The 20,340-nt window shown below is 35.8% G+C and overlaps 5 protein-coding genes across 19 annotated transcripts in view; 2 read left to right on the top strand and 3 right to left on the bottom strand.

Annotated features, from left to right (window-relative positions):
* Nucleotides 1-320: 320 nt before the first annotated feature.
* On the bottom strand, nucleotides 321-5,128 carry LOC105141128 (7-dehydrocholesterol reductase). Its single transcript, XM_011048238.1, has 13 exons — nucleotides 4,912-5,128; nucleotides 4,228-4,450; nucleotides 4,009-4,064; nucleotides 3,678-3,780; nucleotides 3,517-3,582; nucleotides 3,037-3,150; nucleotides 2,379-2,505; nucleotides 2,101-2,201; nucleotides 1,502-1,627; nucleotides 1,350-1,414; nucleotides 1,100-1,181; nucleotides 935-1,017; nucleotides 321-701 (listed from the first exon to the last, which is right to left on the bottom strand). Exons 1-13 carry the CDS (start codon nucleotides 5,001-5,003, stop codon nucleotides 635-637), a joined length of 1,305 nt encoding a protein of 434 aa, XP_011046540.1. The 5' UTR covers nucleotides 5,004-5,128; the 3' UTR covers nucleotides 321-634.
* A 733-nt stretch (nucleotides 5,129-5,861) lies between these two features.
* MED8 (mediator subunit 8) lies at nucleotides 5,862-11,715 on the top strand. Of its 6 annotated transcripts, none has more exons than XM_011048241.1 (12): nucleotides 5,863-6,118; nucleotides 6,380-6,504; nucleotides 6,634-6,758; nucleotides 6,840-7,023; nucleotides 7,227-7,334; nucleotides 7,437-7,501; nucleotides 7,990-8,265; nucleotides 8,857-8,913; nucleotides 9,654-9,845; nucleotides 10,568-10,612; nucleotides 10,997-11,057; nucleotides 11,370-11,715. In XM_011048241.1, exons 1-12 carry the CDS (start codon nucleotides 5,907-5,909, stop codon nucleotides 11,558-11,560), a joined length of 1,641 nt encoding a protein of 546 aa, XP_011046543.1. In that variant the 5' UTR covers nucleotides 5,863-5,906; the 3' UTR covers nucleotides 11,561-11,715. The 6 variants fall into 6 exon arrangements, with proteins under 6 accessions (XP_011046545.1, XP_011046543.1, XP_011046541.1 ...); XM_011048239.1 differs by having other exon boundaries at nucleotides 9,636-9,845; XM_011048242.1 differs by having other exon boundaries at nucleotides 5,864-6,118; nucleotides 7,993-8,265.
* A 248-nt stretch (nucleotides 11,716-11,963) lies between these two features.
* LOC105141131 (formin-like protein 18) lies at nucleotides 11,964-13,609 on the bottom strand. 3 transcript variants are annotated; one of them, XR_845318.1, is made up of 2 exons: nucleotides 13,197-13,288; nucleotides 11,964-13,015 (listed from the first exon to the last, which is right to left on the bottom strand). XR_845318.1 is itself a non-coding variant. In XM_011048245.1 (2 exons), exons 1-2 carry the CDS (start codon nucleotides 13,469-13,471, stop codon nucleotides 12,357-12,359), a joined length of 372 nt encoding a protein of 123 aa, XP_011046547.1. In that variant the 5' UTR covers nucleotides 13,472-13,609; the 3' UTR covers nucleotides 11,964-12,356. The 3 variants fall into 3 exon arrangements, 1 of the variants encoding a protein (XP_011046547.1); XR_845319.1 differs by lacking the exon at nucleotides 13,197-13,288 and having other exon boundaries at nucleotides 11,964-12,453; nucleotides 12,730-13,196; XM_011048245.1 differs by having other exon boundaries at nucleotides 11,964-12,453; nucleotides 13,197-13,609.
* Nucleotides 13,610-14,658: 1,049 nt separating this feature from the next.
* Nucleotides 14,659-18,294, top strand: LOC105141132 (E3 ubiquitin-protein ligase MARCH8-like). 4 transcript variants are annotated; one of them, XM_011048248.1, is made up of 8 exons: nucleotides 14,664-14,861; nucleotides 15,461-15,748; nucleotides 15,876-15,961; nucleotides 16,145-16,291; nucleotides 17,035-17,137; nucleotides 17,235-17,347; nucleotides 17,609-17,728; nucleotides 17,972-18,294. In XM_011048248.1, the coding sequence occupies exons 2-7, from the start codon at nucleotides 15,511-15,513 to the stop codon at nucleotides 17,699-17,701; spliced, it is 780 nt and encodes a 259-aa protein (XP_011046550.1). In that variant the 5' UTR covers nucleotides 14,664-14,861; nucleotides 15,461-15,510; the 3' UTR covers nucleotides 17,702-17,728; nucleotides 17,972-18,294. The 4 variants fall into 4 exon arrangements, with proteins under 4 accessions (XP_011046551.1, XP_011046552.1, XP_011046550.1 ...); XM_011048247.1 differs by having other exon boundaries at nucleotides 14,666-14,861; nucleotides 15,421-15,748; XM_011048249.1 differs by lacking the exon at nucleotides 17,235-17,347 and having other exon boundaries at nucleotides 14,659-14,861; nucleotides 15,421-15,748; nucleotides 17,035-17,175.
* A 1,761-nt stretch (nucleotides 18,295-20,055) lies between these two features.
* Nucleotides 20,056-20,340, bottom strand: part of LOC105141133 (uncharacterized) — a 3,475-nt gene continuing 3,190 nt past the window's right edge. For 3 of the 5 annotated variants that reach the window (XM_011048255.1, XM_011048251.1, XM_011048252.1), the window contains one exon: nucleotides 20,056-20,340. This exon is cut by the window's right edge and continues 2 nt beyond it. The gene's annotated coding sequence lies outside the window, so the exon portion shown is untranslated. The other 2 variants (XM_011048253.1, XM_011048254.1) reach the window with 1 other exon arrangement.

The raw sequence follows: 20,340 nt of genomic DNA, 5'->3' as shown, positions 1-20,340 counted from the left end.
ATGCACAGTCTTTGCTTCTGCCATTCTCTCTCTTGCGAGTCTTTCTCAACTGAAACAGTCTTTAAGATGACGTGAGAGAGATTCACGGGTCCCGTACTTTATTTGGATTTTGGAAAGCGACTTTTTTTTTTTAAGGTATGAATCATGTATTAGCTCAATATAATAGCAATCTTTCAAACTCTCGTCCCAGAGAAGAAAGAAATTGCCAAATGATTTGAGATATTGATTATTTAACGTCTCCAAACCAAGGCATAGTCATGTCATAGTGGTGATATTTCAACCACTTTCAAAGAATCGATGGCTACCTACCCAATCATTTTAATCACTTAAGAAAAGAAATATTATCACCATACTAGTTTCCAAGGATCCTAAACCTAAAGCATATTAGAAGTTAAGAGGTCCCCTCAGAATGCGATCCTCTATTTTTAACTCCCAGAAAGTGGAGCAATGGAAAATGGGAACTGAAAATACATTGTACTTGACCAGCAAAATTTACATCCTGTCCAAACATCAAAGCACCTGAAAAGCACTTAACAAGAGTTATACAATTCAAGGGATGCTAATAAGCACATTGCATTCTCGAGTTCACCAGCAGATATAAACAGGCAAACCAGTCCATTCATTGTGTGATGTCTTAGTAGATTCCAGGAACAATCCTGTAGCGAACCTTCTCACAGTACAACTTCCAGTACTTCCCATACCTGCGAGCAGGAGATCGTCAAAATTTTAATCATCCTAACTAATTTAGAAAACGCATACAGCGGGTCTGATGATATGTGCCCACACGCACAGATCGCATTTAAAAAAAAAAAAAAGTTTGGCAATTCTGTGGAGGCCACCTGAGTAAGAACATAAAAGCTTTTCGCTTCAAGAAAGTAAAATCATTGAGGTTATGAGCAAGTGCTTGCACACAAGTTTATAAATCTGTGCTTACTTGGACCGACATCGATCATCATCCCTTTTAGCTCGGTCAAACAGAAGGATGGTCAGAAATATCACATAGAAATAGGGTAAGAACTGCAAAAGCAAACAAAGATATCAGCGGTGTGTCCACAGGACTTCATGATTTGAGAAATTACTCCTATATACAAATGCTTACATGATTAAAAAGAGCCGGGACAGTCCAGAAAAAAGCAGCCAGTATTTCAGGTACATAATGGAAATGACGAGATAAGCCCCACCTGCAAAATCCAGGATAAAGGCTATCAAACTTTCCCCAGCTCAAATACTAATACAAGAAATTACACATCTCAACAGAGAATGGCAGTAACTATCCTGACACAACTGTTTTATACAGCTTCGTGATTTTGATATTAACTCATATTCATGGCGTGTCCAGCAAAACTTACCATCCCGATGTCAAAAGGAGGCTTATCTTTGTTTGCCCAGATGTTGTAGTGTATGAGGCCACAATCTGTTAAAAATCAGAACGTATTATGACCCTTTCTCCAGGTTGAAAATTATATATCATGTAAATATAAAGGATAGATCACCAGATCACCTTTGACGGAGCCCTTCCCCAGACCAAACACTTGCCATTTGTTCTGCGAAATTCTTGCCTTTGTCTGTCACAATCATAATTGACATATATGGAGAGAATGCCTGCTGCTAGTATATAGAGTGCAAGCTGGACAAATAGGAGGATATGGTTAGAATAAGTATATCAAGGGATAAACAGCTTTAGTTTTTTTTTTTTCCCTTCAAGACTCATAGCAATCAAGTATTTATGCTGATCTAACTGGATTTGAATCTTGCCTTAAGGTAGCTCTAAAATTGTAAATTGATTGGTGCTTTTATCTTTTGACTTTTGGCCTGAAATTCAAATCACAACACTTTTTTCTTGGGGAACAGAGGAACTCAACTAATTTTGCCAACCCAAAATCATCAATATCTAAATTATTTGGCCACATTTTAATATATTTACCAAGAGCACAAGGACCATAAATTAATAACTTTCACTAATTTAATTTCATCTCCAAGTTTTTACCTAACAAACTTAACTCAAATTCAAGACAAAAAATGTAAAACATTCGGACAAAAGAGAATGGCTATAAAAGGGCAATTGAATTGGAAATCAAATAGATGAAAATAGAACAACACCTGAAGTCCAAGGTTCACAGGATGGTTAACAAGGTACATGCCAGGAGAAGTATACACAGATGGAACCCATACCAAGCATCCCCAGCAAATATAAAATCCAGCTGCCAAGTCCCATCATAGGAAAAAGCAGAAGGAAAGAAACCATTAGAATAAGAGTTTTTTGGAGGAAAAAGATTATAAGCTACTTTGACAGAACAAATACCAGTATTTTCTTGAAAGAAAATCAATGGTAATCTCATTGACGACAAATTGCAAATCAAACATATGGAGAAGTAAACCTCGGTCATGTGCAATGTCCATTGTGTTCCAGTAACCAGCTTCCCACCAAAAAAACTTTGTGACATACACCAGCATCAATATTGTATTTACAAGCATGGAGTCAGCTACTTTCCCATTCTGCTCATACTGATAGAATACCCAAAAAGCAGATTAAGATTAGTATTCATGTAATTATACATGCAAAACATGAATTGGAAACTCAAAACTAATGAGTTGAATTACTCATATTGCACATATAAGGTAAAAGCAACCTTCAGTAATGAGAAAGCGTATGTGTGAAACAAAGTTTGAAAACAACATGGTGCAAACATGTTTATGATCATAGGCTCCGAGGTCGCCTAAATAATGAAATGACAACCACATATTGTTGACATATAGCACTTGTACCACATGGCATAATATATTAGTTACACACAATTCCTTCATGGGTTGCTAGGTAGTCAATTTATCTGGGAAAGTGGATTTGAACAGCACATTGAAGGCAAATAATGTCAAAATAACTTTTAATCATGACTTGATATACACAAAAAAAAAGATGCTTTTATCAGCCAACAAACAGGGGGTGTCACTATAGAATTTGATTAACTCTTACAAACAGCATGTACACTGTCCCAAGCTTACAAGATGAGTATTGTTCTGAAAAGAAGCATCTTTTACCTGCTTAATGCAATAGGTTAATGCCAGAACAGCCCAAGACATCATCCCAAATCTGCAGTTTGTGAAAACCTTGATGTCGAAGTTCTTTCCTATTCGAGGATACAGCTCCAAACCCTGCAACAGAAGAAGAGAAATCTGTAAGAGAAAGGCCTAGACTACAAGAATGCCATATAGGAATTTGAGTTAATGAAAAAAGAACCATATGAAGTGGAAAGGCAAAACGATAATTTAATTTATTGTTTTACAAAAAACTTCAGATGTAGTCTAGGAAACTTTTAGGAATAGTTCACAAATTTGGAAAGAAGCTTAAATTCGAGTTAGATCCTAGCTAAAGGATTGGTGGGTCTCTAATTTACGCTTCTTCCTCTTGGTTATATATCTGGCTCAGTCTCCCCTTTCCCCTATCAATGAGGTTGCTTAATGGACAAATAACAATAGTCACGCGAGCAAAATGAAGATATCATAGAGATCTGAACTCACCCAATAGAAGTCAATTATCATGTTCCCAGATGATCCAGAATCAGTAGATGATGGAGCCAAATGACCCTTCCAGATTGAAAAATAAATAAATAAATAAAACCAGAAAGAGTTACAGCAAAATAAATGCAAACTGGGAAAGATTGCTGATAAGAAATCCTTACCTTTATGTATAAGAAAACACAGAAGACTAAGCTTCCAAAAATGAGAGCAGAAAATATTTCTCCCAAATTATCATAAACAATCGAGGGGTTGAATATACCAAACCTAAAGAATAAACAGGAAAAGTATTAGGTACGCTCCATAAGCATTTTTCACCAGGTGAAATTAATCATTACCAATCAGAAGCAGCATGTCTTACATTCCACAACCTAAAGTGAAACAATTACTATGATAGAACCTAAAAGAGCTTTTGCTAATCATAACCCTTCTATAAATGACTGCAAGCTTATTGGGAATGCTTAAGTACAAGGAGGTTAATGGAGAAGCTCTCACCACCAAAGGCTAAGATAGGTAACTAAAGTCACCACATATGCTGCCACACCATTTGCCTGCAATAACCACATAAAGAAAGCTCATTTCTGGTGCCATGTAAAAGCTATGAGGAATGTATGAAGTAGCATAAGCATTTGTTTCCAATCTTCCGCTGTTATGATCAAACAACAAAAGAAATAGCATAGAAGTTTGATAAAGACAATATCGTGTGAAAAGTACCTTGTAAACAGGTCGGTTTCCTTCAGGAGAGATTGGACCCTCGACCTTTTCTCCAGGTAAAAGAAGCTGCAGTGCAGCCTCAAATGCTGCATAACAAGCAATAATTTTCCAGGCAACTGCAGTAGGCCTTGGCCAAATGTTTATAAATCCTTGCAAGCCATGTTGCTTCAAGTAATCCCAAGTTTGACAAACTGACCCATCAGCATGTACCAATGTATACCATCTGCATTAGGTAGAAGATTCTAATTTTCTGAACCCCATTATATCAATGAACCCATCCCCCTTTTCTTCCATGCATTTTCCAATGCATTAATCAAAATGACACCGCCAAAAAAATCAAAAGATTATCATCTCGAGACATATCAAGATCTATAGCTTTTAATACTGCAGTAGTAAAAATGATGTTTTCTCTAAATTTTGCAAGAAAAAAAGCAGCGATCTAGAGATTTGTTAAGCAGGCTAATAAACTTAGCATCCAAAAAGAATCGGACTTTGACAAGCAATAATCTGAAAAGGTTAGTGTTAAGATCTGAAACAGCCCAGACAAAGTTTTTAAAAGATAGTCGCTTCATTTAGCATATCTACGGTGCTTTGTTTTCCAAACAATAACCGATACAAAAAAAGAGCAAAGAAACCAAGTATTATCAGATTCAAATGTAGAAGAAGCAAAGGAAAAGGGCTTACAGTAGAATAACAAAAGGAGGGCAGAGAGTGAGAAGTGACAGCATTGAAAAATAAGTAACAAGCGGCGAATGCACAGTCTTCGTTTCTGCCATTCTGTCTGAACTCTACTGAACTGAAACTAGGGGGTCTCCGAATACAAGGAGACTTGTAACTTGTGATGAAAGAGAGGAGAGTGACTATTTGCCAAATTTTGCTTCACTAGGAAAAGGACTCTGCCTTCCTGATTGGTACTTAAAAAAAATCTTGGCTTGCCAGCGGTGCATGTCATGTGCCATACGGCAGCCAGCAAGTGGTTGAGAATTTTACTAAAATGAGGTGGTTAGCGATGAGATTAATTTTTTTTTTATTAAAATTAAAATTATTTTTGAAGCTATTGATTATTTTTATTAAAATGTATTTTAGATTATTATTATTATTAGTGTTTCAAAAATAAATTTTAAAAAATAAATAAAATATTATTTTAATATATTCTAAATAAAAAATACTTTAGAAAACAATTTCCATGACACCAAATATCCTATAAAAAACTAGCAAATTTTATTTATGGTAATAATTTTGAGAAATTTTCTGATGAGTCAAGTTTGAGAAATTTTATGATAAGTCAAGTGTTTTTTTAAGTGTTATTTATTTTAAAAAATATTAAAATAAAATTTTTATTTTAAAAAAATTATTAATTAATATTTTTTAAAATAAATATATTTTTAAAAAACATAAAAAAAATTAAAAACTATCATATTTTCAAATGGGTCTGAAGCCACTCTAAAAAATTAAATTTAAATATTGAGAGACAGACTCTCCTCCGCCTTTCGGGTCGGGTCTAGAGTCTGTAGACCCATTTGGTTTAGGTTTAAAGTTCAGAACTTTGAGCCTATTAATTGATATAACAAACCCAAAGGTGGAAACTTTTTAAAGCCCATAAACAAAGTTCACTTCCTTTCTTCTTGATATAAATAAAGAACAGCTAGCCATCTAAGCCAGAAAGAAAGAAAGAAAGAATGGCAGCAATGGAAGGGGTGATGCAAGACCAATCGCAGCTTCAGAATCAACAGCAACAACAGATGGTGGTGCCAGAGAGACTGAACCACGCAGTGCAACAACAGCTCAACTTGGAGTCTGTAAAGACTCGAGCAATCAGCCTCTTCAAAGCCCTCACTCGCATCCTTGAAGACTTTGACGCCTATGCTCGCACCAACACCACCCCTAAATGGTCTCGTATTCTTTCTCATTTTATTTATTTACTCTTTTTTTGAGATGGGTTTCCTTGTTTATTGATTTAATAGTTTTGGCTGTGGCAAAGCTTCGGCTTTTCAGTCTAGAAAATTGTTTGATGGGTAAAATATGGGAATTTATTAGTAAAGGTTTGCAAGTGAGAGAAAATGGGTCATTGATTCGAATGTGTTGATTTTGCTAATTAGTCATTGAAATTTATAGTATGTTAAAATGAGCATGTTTGTGTGCTGTGCACCAGGCAAGATATTTTGGGGCAGTATTCCATGGTGAACCTTGAACTTTTCAGCATTGTGGATGAGATTAAGAAGGTTTCGAAGGCTTTTGTTGTGCATCCAAAGAATGTTAATGCTGAAAATGCTATAAGTATGACCAGAAACGAAGTTCTCCTTTTCTTGCTTGATTTTTGGTTGTGCTGAGTAGCCTTGTTGAATTAAATGGCATATATTGCTTAATTTTAACATGGCAAGCTTTGTTTTTTATCCTGTGGTACAGTACTACCAGTTATGTTATCCTCGAAACTACTGCCAGAGATGGAAATGGATGACAATTCCAAGAGAGAGCACTTGCTTCAGGGGATGCAAAGCTTGCCAATATCCTCACAAATAGAGAAGTTAAAGGTGGGTTAGAGTTCATTCAGCATACAGTATGTCATCGTCGATTCTTTGTATTCAGGGATTTATAGCTCTCTAGTTTTGCAGGCTAGAATAGATATGATTGCAGCAGCCTGTGAAGGTGCTGAAAAAGTATTAGCAGATACTCGTAAAGCCTATCAATTTGGCACCCGCCAAGGGCCCACGACTCTTCCAACTTTGGACAAGGCTCAGGCTGCTAAGATTCTAGAACAAGAGAACTTGCTCCGAGCTGCTGTAAATGGTGGTGAAGGTTACAATCTCAACTGCCAATATCCATGCACATATTTCTCTGTATTTCTTGTTCCTTGGTTTTTTTCCTTGAGCATTTAAATTTTGCACTCTTGTACTTGGAGAGTATTCATGCACATATTTCTCAATAGCTCTTGTTCCTTGTTTTTGGCTAGAGCATAATTGTACTCTTGTACTTGCATTATATGCATTATATGCTTGCAGGCCTACGAGTAACTGGAGACCAGAGACAGATGACATCTGCACTTCCGGTGCATTTGGTGGATGTGCTGGCTGTGTCCGATGGAATGCATAGCTTCTCTGATTCTTCTGGTATTAAATCATCACATTGTGTACAAAAGTGGCTGTTCCTTATAATTTATATTGGAGATAAAATAATGCTGTGGAGGAGACTCTGAGAACATTCTCTTACAGGGATGTATATGAAGAATACTCCGCCAATTTCAAATAGCATCAATAACCAAGGGTCTTTATTACAGGTTAAATCAATGGTTCTTTCTTAAAGGCACATTCTTAATTCTATATATATGTGCATTTTTGGACATCTTGCCTTTTTATTTAGCTGTGCAAACATGTTTTTTGTGGTTGGTTGTGTTGTAGACATGCCCAAATTTTTTTCTGGGGTGGAAGGTCACACTTTGCTTGGTTGCTGTATCCCAATTGTTACCATCTCACTGAAACTCTTGGTTATTTGATGGATGGTTATATGAGATGCTTTGGAAATGTATAATGTAGACTTGTGGATGCATCAATGTGAAAGTGAAATTGGAATTAAGTAGCCAAATAGGTGTTTTTAAGCAAATCTTAGGAAAGCAATCCTATCAAATGAATTTTATTTACCATATATTCTTTTGTGATGAAAGAAGTAGAACCTTGATCTGTTGCCTCGATTGTATGAGTGCTCATATGATTTTTCTCTATGGATTTAAAGTTGTACCATTTTTTATCTTCTGAACTTATATTGTAGCAGCCTACTGGAACACCAGTTCATGGAAGATCAGCTGCATCTCCTTCTGCTGCCACGAGTGCCACTTCATTTGACCACACAACACCATCCCCGCTGCCATATGCCAATTCACCTCGGTCTGGTACAAACATGATGAACACACCTTCTCCTCAGCAACAAGTTCAACACCAGCAACAGCAGCAGCAAAGGCAAAAGATGATGCAGTTACCTCAGCATCAGCATCAGATACTTGCTCAGCAACAGCTGAGGCAATCTTCTTTGCAAGCTTTGGGACAGGTGTTGGTTTTTTCTGATTCTTGAATTTTTCTTGTAATCTCTTCTTTTATGATTGGCTGACTTAACAATCAAATTTTATTTCTTTGTGTTTTGTGTGTATGAAACCATAACATTTATGGCATTTTCCAAATGCAGACACAACCTTTGAATTTTTAATTTTTCATGAGGAAATCATGTCTCAAAGTTTAGAAGATTCACATTCTTATACCCTTTGAAATCTGCCTGTGTCTCTATGTATGTCTAAGAATAATTGTTGGTAAAAGGTCATCTTTAGTTTTGAGTTGGATCAAAATGAATCCTTGCATTTTTGTAGCTTTTCTGAAACTTTGTGGAGGCAACAAAATACTTTAATTGAACTGAACTTTCTATTTCACCGCCTAGAACTACTACATATCCGTTGTCCAACTTCTTTGAATATTTAGTCCCAGTATGTTTTCTGTCCATTTCATTATAATTATCATTCTTATTACTAGTTCTCTTAGATCATATCTTTGAGTTATTAGCCAGTTACACAAATTATTTTTTATAATTATATTTTCATAACAATACAAATCGCACTACTTTATCGAACAATTTTAACTTGTTGTGCAGAACCAAATGTCACAAATGCATGATTTACAGAGCCAGGGTCAGCAGAAGTTTCAGCCGGTAACCTTATATTAGCTTCTTTGTCATCATTTCTAATTTGGCCCACCATTTCTTGATTGTTTTTCTGTATCTGTTTCTTCTCCCGTTACAGCGTATGTCCGAACATTTATGTGCCTTTCAAGCCTTTTGTCTTAAACTTTTATTTTGGCATTTGGTTTTCTGCTATCTACAAAGTACGGGCTAAGCTAACAAGAATGCTTGTTTTACTAAGTGAAAAATTTTAAGAGACAAACATAAGCCACCTCACCTACTCTCAATACACATAGTTTGTTATTTCATTGCACAAAGCCTCTTGCATCTCTACCAATATCTCAAGTCTGGCTCATGTGTTTCACTCTCAAGTTGTGTGAATTATATCTAAGAAATATAATTCACATTTTGGGCTCATGGGCATCACTCTTGAAGTTGTGCCTCGTGATCAGAAATTCTAATATGCTACTAGAGAGATGTATGTCTGAAATTTCAATTTTAAGCTTTCTCCTGTACGTTTGCTTTTCTTCTGTGTTACAATCAAGGGGGTTTTGTGAAAGTTTGGGGTGATAAGATATTATCAGAGAGCACGCTACATAGATCTCAGTTGTGTGTCAACTTTATTGATTTTAATACACTGATATGAAAGTTGCTTGACCAGTGCAAAAAGGAAGTTTTATGTGCATATGTTCTATGCTTCACCTTTTCCTTTTTTAGAAATAATTTCTTGGCTAAATTTAATGTCTCACAAGTTACATGGACAACATCAGATGCAGTATTCTCAACCAATGGGCCACCAGCAATTTCAGAGTAGGCAGCTATCCTCCGGACATGTTCAGCATGGCATGGGTCAAAGCCAACTCAATCAAGGAAATCAGTTAAATCGTCATTTAAGCCAGTTTTCTAGTGCTGCTAATACTTCATTGTTCAATACTGGTCAGGGAGCACCAAACACCCAGATGGTCAGATATGTTGATTATTTCTAGTCTTGTGCTATCCATCTATATTTCTTGTTAAGTGATCAGGTTGCATATTACACATGCTATGACATGTACTAGTATTAGAAAACACCATTCAATTTCAGTTTGTGGTGTCATTTGATTTCATTTAGCTTTACCTTATCTTGCTATCAAAGCTACTCTTGTGATATAGACATATAATTGTTCTTTTTTTACAAAAAAAGAATGTATCATCCAAAATTTGAAGCTACTCTTTCTCTCTATCAGCTGGTGCCAATAATCGACTATGAATGTACATGTAATTTAATTGTATTTGTTACGAATACATGAAGTTGATATTGATTCTAAGAGTTTAAATACTGGATCCTTCTTTGAGGTTACTGGTGTCCTGCATTGCTGAATTGCAGTATTTCAATGAGACCTCAATTTCATTATTTCACTTTTATTGCTTTTTGGTTTATCAACTTGAGTACACCTTCATAATTTGCTCTCTTGAATATTTATATTTCTTACTACCCTTATTTTTTCTATCTTTTAAACTGCTTTATGTCTTTTTAAGATGCATGCCCATTGTTTCTGCTCATAAATGCATACTGAATGTTTTGTTTGTATGGCGCCAGATTTTTGTATCGTGTTTCTTTTCTTTCTTTTTAGTTGAGTTATTTATCTTTTTAATATCATTTGCCCTTTTGATCCATCTTAAACTTATGTTTTGCTTGCCTCAGATTCCAAACATGTCTTCCACGATGTCATCACAGCCACGAATGCAGGTAAGCTTCCTGTGTGCTTTGCGAATTTATATTTTCTGTTTCCTTTTGCTTAAAGTGAAACGTGGAGAGGGAAAAGGAGGGAAGATTGGCTTCTAAGGTTCATTAGTGCATATTGGGTTCCTAGTCCACCAGAATTTACCCAAAATCTCTCATCAGGTATGATGCAACTAATAACATGGTGACCTCAAGTCATAAACAGGGGGCTTGATTTGGTGCCAGACAGATGTTCCAGCAGCATCTTCATGTTAACTCAATGTGCATGTAGTTTGATATTTATGATTTGCTTTTAAATGATGGGTCAAAAGGGTTATTCATTTCTGTACTGAATAATAGAAAGTTAGATGATGTTGCAATTTATTTCTTCTTGTTGAATTCACTACACAGTTTGGATTAGCTGGTAACAATCCCCAGAGGAGTCTTGCTTCCACGGTTCTTAATGATCAGAGTATGAACCTGTTCTGTATTTTTTTTTTCTCACCTTACAGTCATGCTTGGTTAATGAACTTGCAGTTATTTTCTGCTCGTTTTCTTTCTTTCTTCTGTAATTCATCCCTTTTATCAATTTGTTTTTTCTCCCTTGTTGGAATGGGGAGTTCTCTCTTGCTTTCCTTATCAGTCCCATGCAGGGCAGTGGCTGCATTGTGCTCATTTTGGCACACGCACAAAAAAACAAAAAACAAAGCAATTTTGCTTATCTTATGTTTATTAAAATCTTAATACATGAGGCTAAAGTTCAGTTTGCGGCCTTTGCTTGCAGTGTATAATATGGGAGTATCCAATCCTGGTGGTATGATGCCCATACAGCAGCAGCAGCAGCTTGGCTCTCAAGGTGCGTTTGGTAATATGCAACCAAATGTACAGAATTTACAGTCAAGCATGGCAGCGCTTCAGAATGCATCACAGAACCATCCCAATTTTGCTCAACAGAGACAGCAAAATCAGCAGTAGTCATGAAATAGCACTTTAATATTCATCATTTCTTTTTCCTGATGAAATATCTTGCATACATGCCAATGAGGCAATGGTTATCAAAATTTGCTATGTTGAAAGCATATGTATCCATCGGTAATTTTGGTGTGTATTCAGTGTGTCTTATTGTTTCATTAGATGATAGAGCACGTATCTTAAAGAGTTTATTTAACACGTTCGAAAGTTTTATTGTTGTTGTTTTTAAATTAAAATAATATTTTTTATTTTTTAAAAATTATTTTTAATATCAATATGCTTATATAAGATAAAAATATTAAAAAAATATTAATTTAAAGAAAAAAATTAAAATTTTTTTTAAATATTTTTAAATACAAAAACAAATCTATCTAAGCAATTGGGGGTCGATGTTTCACGTCAGTCCATCAATGTTTCACATTATTTTATTGCACAACCAAACCAGTCTGCTTTTATATTTACAGCACTCTATCCGGCACTCTAAATTTAACCATCTTGCCATGATGGTCAACACTCTCTTCCAAGGGATTCGAGAGTCGTGTTGATATTACATGTTTGAAAGAAGGTCACAGCCGTCAAACTATGTGCTGACAATGCACAAGACTGAAAATGAGAGAGTTAAGGTTGACACCATATAGCCCGTCTCGTGCTCGTTGCAACATGTAAGTTGAGAAGAGAAAAGAAATGAAAGAAGAAAAAAACTGTGGCTCGGGGCTGGTTTGTATGAGAATTTTTGTTATAACTGTATCTATGCAACTGTCTTGCTCAGTAAAATGGTGCTTCAGAGTTTCGAATGCAGTTAGTAGAAATAATTGCATCTGGTTCTTCGGGACAACGGTGGAGAAGAAGCAAGCTTGGAACAGAAGCCACAGCATCTCTGCACAAACCATTCTAGCCTGCATTGAATAGAGAGTAAATTAGAAATTTGTTGTTAACAACCCCCCCCCCCCCTCCCCCCCACTTCTTTCTTGAACTAAAATACTGTCAGAAATCCCCCTTTTCCTCCTCTCCCATGATGGGATAAATATCATGTTCCATCCTCCTCTATCCTGAATTTCTTCTACTCTCGGTGAGCTGGATTAATCTAAATCATGAGATGCTAATTGGACTTCATTGGGAGTCAAAAATAGCATATATATTATATTGGTATATGTTGCCTGTGGTTGAATTACCGTTGCAATTTTCCTGACAGTCAAGAATGGGCAGATTCCACTGTCTTTGGCTCACATTTTCCTGCTTTTGACTGGTTGGTCCATGTATTTAAACCGAAAGGAAATGGGAAAAAACCAACCAGTCAAAACTCAAAAAGTTCCAGGCAAGCTCGACCAAATCTAATGGGTGTGTGCAGGGTCGATTCGACATGAATTTCCTTTTCTTTTTGTTATTGTTTCTATTATAAAGTACGGTGCAAGTTTAGGTGATCCCAAAATGAAAGAGGAAACAGAGAGAGATTCATTTCTTTGAATGTCGTGCAAGGTACCACTACGAAAGAATGAAGCTAAAAAATAATTAAAAAAAAAACATTAGCAGCAGAAATGAAGTTAAAGACAGTTGTATATGCTTGGATTAAGTAAAATATATTTATTTAGCTAGTAGATAGGAAGATTGTCAGATTAGATGAACCAAGAAATATGCTCACAAGTCTTCAAGGCAAGAACTCTTAGAGTCCAGCGGATCAGGATCTGGCCGATCCAACGAAAAGGCTGAAGGCAGCCGTTTAGGACTAGCCAGCTTTTGAAGCAAGGGATGGAGGTTTTCAGAAGATGTGTGGCTAGAAAGAGGAGGGGAAAAGGGCGGTGAAGGAGAGGGGGAGCAGGAGAAATTGTACTTGTGATTTCCAGCTCCAATGCTTATGGGAAGAGGAGATGGTGGTGTTGGTGGTGAAGATGATGGAGAATCATAATCACACCCCATAAATGAAGAGTTAATCTCTCGACTTCTTCCTCCCTACCTCTCTATCTCCGAGTCCTTAAAAGGATAAACGAAGAATCTGTTAGATGTACTTTCCCGGGAGTTTTTGTTTGAGATGCAGGTAGAAAGTATAAACCTAACGGTCTAGGCCTCCTACCCTCCTTAAATCTTAATTGAGGGTTTTACGGGTGGTAAATATCGCGTTTTAAACTGCGGTTTAAAATAAAAAAAAACTATTAATATATTTTTAATTAAAAAATATTTTAAAAAATAATTATTTATTTATTAACGGTAATACAATGAAATTCTTTTTCATTTAATCATTTTAAATGGAGGAATTTTTTATTCATGATTTCTTTTTAATGGCAAGGACTTTCTGGAGTATTTAAGGGTTTTTTTAAAAAAAAAAACAGAGAGAGAAAAGTAAAAGAGTATCTAATATAGCACTATTGTTTGAAATGAAAAAAAATGTGAATGATAGTGCTATATTTATATTTAGAAAACAATATAATGTTTTCTTTGATAAAATATGAAGAGAGTTTAGCATTTTTAGAAAGAATGATGATGCCTTTAGAGAGGGAATTCAGCGAAAATCAATATACTAAGGACTAATTAAGAAAAAAATATTTAATCTTTGGGATTTAAATATTGTTTATAAATGGTAAGATTTTCATTAATTCTCTATTTAAATATGAATGATTTATTTTAAATTTGAAAAACAAATAAAGATAGTAACACTAAAACCATCATACAGACAACAGTTTTTCTTCTATGTTTTGAGAACTGAACCAATTAGATCCGGGCATCGCTGTGTCTTTTTATCAATGCCCATAAAAGATAAAATTTAAATGGAAATTTAATCGTCTTTTATACCAACCAATATTAGAGTGACAATTATTAATAAAAACAAAACGAAAGGACATTGAATGGTATAAAATATTAGATCCAGAACTTAGTTAACGTAAATCGTGTCTCTCTGGGGGAGGCTTCTTCCTTGTTCTTGTCAACGAACAAACTCATTCCCTACATGAAACACACATCACGGACCAATTACAACACAGCACGTAAACACACGCCGGTTCTTTCCATGACATGGACTCTGGCAATTGGGCACCTTTGCAAAAGAATGCTGTGACTTTATCACAGCTAAAAATCACGAGAGGCTAATAGTGATTCAAGTGCCTGTTTTTATCAAACTATAATTTTGTTAAGCTCAAAGCTTACGGTCTTGTCTTCCATGTTTTTTGTTACTTTTTTTCCTACTCTCTCTCTCTCTCTCTCTCTGTTTCTCTCAGCGCTGACTTGACAATATACAAGAAAACCCTAAAAACAAAAGGATCTCTAATCTTTTCGAACTCTCAAATGAATGCAGATATGTTTTGCTAAATATCAGGTAAGACCCATCTTTGCATTCTCTCGCTTTTTTTTCCTTCTAAATTCTATGTCTTCTATTGTTTTACGAATGATTTTTGTGCTAGGATTTAAATCTTTTTGTCTTGATAATGTAAAGGTTGATCATTTGGTGTTGAATTATTACTGAATTTGTTCATTTCTGTGAGTGTGTGCAAAATTTGAGCTAACGTCAACCTTTTTCTGCAATCTATTGGTCTAATGAAAACTACATGATGTTTTTTGCGTGTATAATCTTTAGCTCACTGTCTGCTATATAGCACTTTTTTGCAGAGTGAAAAATTATGAGCAATTATTTTTCTAGAATATATGTTTAGAGATTTGATTAAAATTTTGTTGTATATGTGCACTTTTAATGTGTGTTGATGGAAAATTTGGATAGGGTTTTTATTCTTTTTTAGTATAAGATTATTTTCTTGCTGTGTATACCATGAGATTTGGATATTTGATGTTGATGACTGTCTTCCTTGTCATCATTGACTTGGCATTCGTCGCATGTTGTTGTGTTATGTAACCTTATCCGGTTTTTAATTTGCTTGCAGGCTGCATAGTTTCTGCTGAGATGTTCTGTGCATATTGCAGGTATGGCAATGACGTTGAAAGTTCGATCCTGATCCAATATTATTTTCGCAATGCAATTGGTATCAAATGATAGTCGCAAGGAAGATATTTCAGAAAGTGAACCGATCTTATCCCATTCTAACATTTCACAGCACTCAGAAGAAGAATCACCGTCCTCTCTTGAAATTAAATCTTTAGGAAGGGATTGTGAAATTCATGTTGATGATTTAGAGAGTATTCAGATTGATGAAACTTGCCATCTGGTGAATCCAGACCAGCCACAGTGCCGTATATGCCTGGATAATGAAGGTGTTACCTATTTACTGTGCTGGACATGCCTTTTTCATTTCTTAATTATTATGTGTGTGAGGTGTAACTGTAAATTGGTTTTTCTTTTTATATTAATGCAGCTGAAGCCTGTGCTAATTCATTTCAGGGGAAGACTTGATTGCACCATGTCATTGCAAAGGCACTCAGAAGTATGTCCATAGGTCATGTCTTGATAATTGGAGGTCAACTAAGGTAAATGTTCGTTTCTCTCTGGCATCCATGTTTCCTCATTTGCAGAGTGATGAGCGTGGAACTTTGAGACTTGGGAAAATCATATTGAACCTTTAGATCTTTCTTGCATTGAGTACATGTATGCACGTGATAATGGTAAGTTTATGTCTTGATTCAATGATAATTCTTCAAATTCATTTTCAGGAGGGCTTTGCATTTGCTCACTGTACAGAATGCAGAGCAATGTTTGTATTGCGGGCAAATTTCCCAGCTGATCGATGGTGGTTGAGATTGAAATTTCAGTTCCTTGTTGCTAGGGACCATGCATTTATTTTTGTAGTAGTTCAGCTGGTATGGCCACCATTCTTTTCATATTAATTTAATTTGGTAATATAATATGGATGTTGGTTACATATCACTGTTGTGGGTTTTACCAGTAAGTTTCTTCCCCTTTTTTCTTCTTGTATATTTTGGATTAGGTAACTAATTGAAAAGTATGTCTGGCTATAATTGACATGATTTTCTGCGATAGCATGCACTACAAAGTGCTCTCTGAAATTGTTGGCAGTATTACCAATGCCCTATGGAAATGCTTTCCATGAAGCTGTCATTATTATTTGTTCGTTTCTTTAGTGAAGTTTGGTACTGAATGTCAGTGCAGCTATGGAAATTGAAATATTTGTTGGTGTGAAACCAAGAAGATGTAAGTAGGTTTAATGAAAAGAATCCTAGCTGATAAAAAGAAAATATGCATTTGTACTCACACATTTGCATGCATAATTATGTGTGTGATTACATGCGCACTCTTGCATAGTTGACCCAAGGTTGTCTTTGTTTGGAAATTTGCATTGATATTCTATCGAAGAACAATATGAACAGATATGGAGGGTAAATATGAGCTGGTAAACTTTTTTCTCTTCCCTTTTTGTTTGAAACACTTTAAAGGATCCTGTTTCATCGCAGCTTAGTTTCGTGTGTGCGTTTACCTACTGCTCATAAGGGATTGATTTGATGAGATAATTGGCCAAATTTTGTTTTATCATTAGATTTGTTTTTCTTTCTTAAAAAATTTAATAAATCGATGTTCTGAACAGATTGTTGCATGCTTGGGTGTGCTGGTGTACAAGTTCTATGGGGAGGAACTAAGGGAAATGTTTGGCTATGAAGAGCATCCCTATGGATTCTATACTATGGCTGGTATGACTGGTGACATCTTCAGGTCAAGAACCATTTTCGTGAGAATTTTATGCTCTCTCTTGTTGTTGCTGATTTTTACTTCTTTATTTTTATGTAGTTTTAGCAATTGTTTTGGTGGGTTTGCTCTATGGTTTCTTCATTGCTATAATATGTGGACAAAGGATCAATGAGCGCCACTATCATGTTCTTGCCAAACAAGAACTTACAAAGGTTTGGTATCTCATTCTTAAAGCATTTAGAGTTTCTAAAACCAGCTGCTATAAGGAAGAATTTAACTAGAAAACAGCTGCTAAAAATTATTCATGGTTATATTTTAGTGGTTCATTTTCTTCAAGCCAGGCAGAAAATATTTTTGGGTAATTATATATTTGTGGATTTTTTTGTACTTTTTATTTCTGGACCCTGTGATTTTCTGTGTTATAATTTACTTATCAGCTAGTTTCATGACATTGGGACCTTTCATAATGTTAGGAATATGTGGTGGAAGACAGAGAAGCTAGCAAGGATGTCCCTGAACTTGGAGCCAGTCATGTCTCAGAGCTAAGAATGTTGGGTCTTTATTAGTCTTGAATTCTCTTTACTTCTGTCTCTGTAAGAAATTTCAAACTTTTTATGCCGATCACTTTTTCAATTGCTTGGTCATCTTCCTTGCTGTAAAGATCAAATATCTTGGTTATAGATTTGATCTAAGAATACATGTCTGCATATTCCTTTTTGTACTTTTTTAGTATTGTTACCAGACCATTGTTAATCTTGGATGCTTACAATAATGTACTGCTGCGAATTTATGCATCAATGGAGCTCATTTCTTGAATTGCTCACATTTTTTTTCAGGTCTTGCTATCCTGTGCCTGGTGTTGATATGGTCTGCATGAATTTATGCATCACTCCATAGCGTGTATGATGAAATTTTTCACACTACTGTTTCAAGGTCTTACAATTCTGTGGTGTATCTCATTTTTTATCTTGGCATTTGAATTTTTAGAAACTCATGCCCAAAGATGATCTTTTCTCAATCAAACTACACAACCACAAAAGGTGTGGTTTGTCTTGTATATTTATATACATGTATGCATTTTGACTCTTGTTGTGTACTTGATCATCAGCTTCCTGAGTTTTATATGTTAAAGTGTATTGATTTACAAAAAGCATTTTCATATGTCTTGTCAGCAATGTTATGCTTACTCTTTGTTTGTCCATTGAGAATGCGTGAACTTAGCAGGAAGAGAGCTTACAGTTTTGAGTTTAGTAGTATGACAACATTGCTATGTACATAATATAACTGTGAAAACCCACGGCTAATTAGCGGAATGGCGCGGAGGATTATTGCTCTGTAAAAACATAAACTTCAGAACTTTCACTAGAAAAATAGAAAAACCTTTGAACTTCGGAATAACATCATGGTTTTGAAGTACCAGTACTGTGCTAGTTTTCACTAACATATCAATGGTTGTCCGCGGACTTTGAGAAGAAGCATCCATTTAGAAATTCCCATCAGCAGCATTGATCCAGCTCTTTGAGATGCAGTTGGCTCTCCTAATTTTTCCCTGCATAAGACAATGTCTATGGACTTCCTTAGGAAAGTGGGAATTCCTAGTAAGAGGGATTACAGCTAGCAAAGGTTGTGGACTCCATAATAAGTTGAGCAACAACCTCCAATAACGCTGCCATATACTGAAGTATGAAGCGATTGAAGCAATCCAGTAGTATTAGAAACACAACTGCGTACACTCTGAAAAGATACCTTGCATTCTGGTCTGATTCCCGGTGGCAAGAGGTCTGGTAGGGTTATACCTGCAAATGGCGCTTGGCCTTGAAAATGGAGGGGTTCGAGTTTAGGTGCATGTGGGGAATCGACTCTGCTGGAACGAGCCAACATGATGCTACATGCTGCTGTTAGCAACAAGGATGATACTAATGAAGCCCTGCTTCCCTTCATCAATACCACATTTAACTTGTCTTTTAATTTCTTCTTTCTTTTCCTGTGTTGCAGCTGAAATCAATGCTTGCTCCAAGTTGGTGACGGCAAAAGAGGGCATGGACAATTTATATGGACTGGGTTGTCCATGATGCGTGTTGAAAGCCATTATTCCATAACATCATAAAAATTATCTCATAGAGAAAAAGAAATTTAAGGTGTCCGCAGGCCCATATTTCAAACAGTAATAAGATTTAAAAGGGATTGTAGTAATTCTTTCAGTCTACCCTCTCATTGTTGCCAAGGGAAGAGCTTAATAAAAATTGGAGGTTTACTAGAAAGTCTCCGGTTTAACGATTAACAAGTATTGGATCTTGTTTCCTTGAGAATCGCTATATATATATGTCATAATCAATTTATGTTTTAAGTTCACTAATTGTACGTGGAAGTTCTGCATTAAGCTGAGCTGGTCCAGAATGAGGCCTACAATGCTGCCACGAGCAGTACATGTTGATAGAAAAAGCTTTGCTTGCGGCCATGAAAATGTTATAGGTGCCATCTTTTGCTCTTTAAACATTTCATATAGAGAAAAGCGACGAGGCTGGCCAGAGCATTTCCCGTTGAGAAACCCTTCTGATTTTCATTGAAAAGAAGAGAGCTAGTGTCTTGTCTTGGCTATGTTTTTTCTATCAAAAAACAAGAAAAAATAAAATTGCATTGGATGATCATAAGAGCAGCAGCAGCATGTGACGATAACAGTTGGCAAAGAGACGTAATATCATGGATGATGAAAATTAAGCAATTGGAATTAATATGAACGCTTAATTAATTGCATCCGTGGGATTTGCTGCCCTGTTGGTGATTGTACATAATTGCCTTCATCGAAACCTAATTTACCATAAAATAAACAGCTAGTATAAATATTTGTGCTTTGCAATGGACGCACTTCAAGACAAAGTTTAATCAGAACTAAATGAGAATGACTAGAACTGGAGAATCCTTTGATCATCAAATATCATACTAAATACTAAGAATTAATATAAGTTGTAATCATATAAACACAACCAGTCACTAGTTGAGGTTCATGTTATGTGAAAAATTTCGAAGACTGAAAACTGCTAAAGCAATAAAACTAAATGCAACAATCCTGCCAGCAGCAGCAGATGCCAATGCCACTACATCCTGTTGTCAGCTCCAGCTCCTGCTACAACACCACCAGTTGTTGGATATGTTGGGTTGATGTTATTGAAAAAGTCGTGATTGGGCAGCATATAATTAAATGGAG

This window comes from Populus euphratica, unplaced genomic scaffold, assembly GCF_000495115.2.
Source record: "Populus euphratica unplaced genomic scaffold, PopEup_1.0 scaffold250.1, whole genome shotgun sequence".
Taxonomy (NCBI): domain Eukaryota; kingdom Viridiplantae; phylum Streptophyta; class Magnoliopsida; order Malpighiales; family Salicaceae; genus Populus; species Populus euphratica.
The sequence above is the reverse complement of the archived record's forward strand: the minus strand, read 5'-3'. Positions and strand labels throughout refer to the sequence as shown.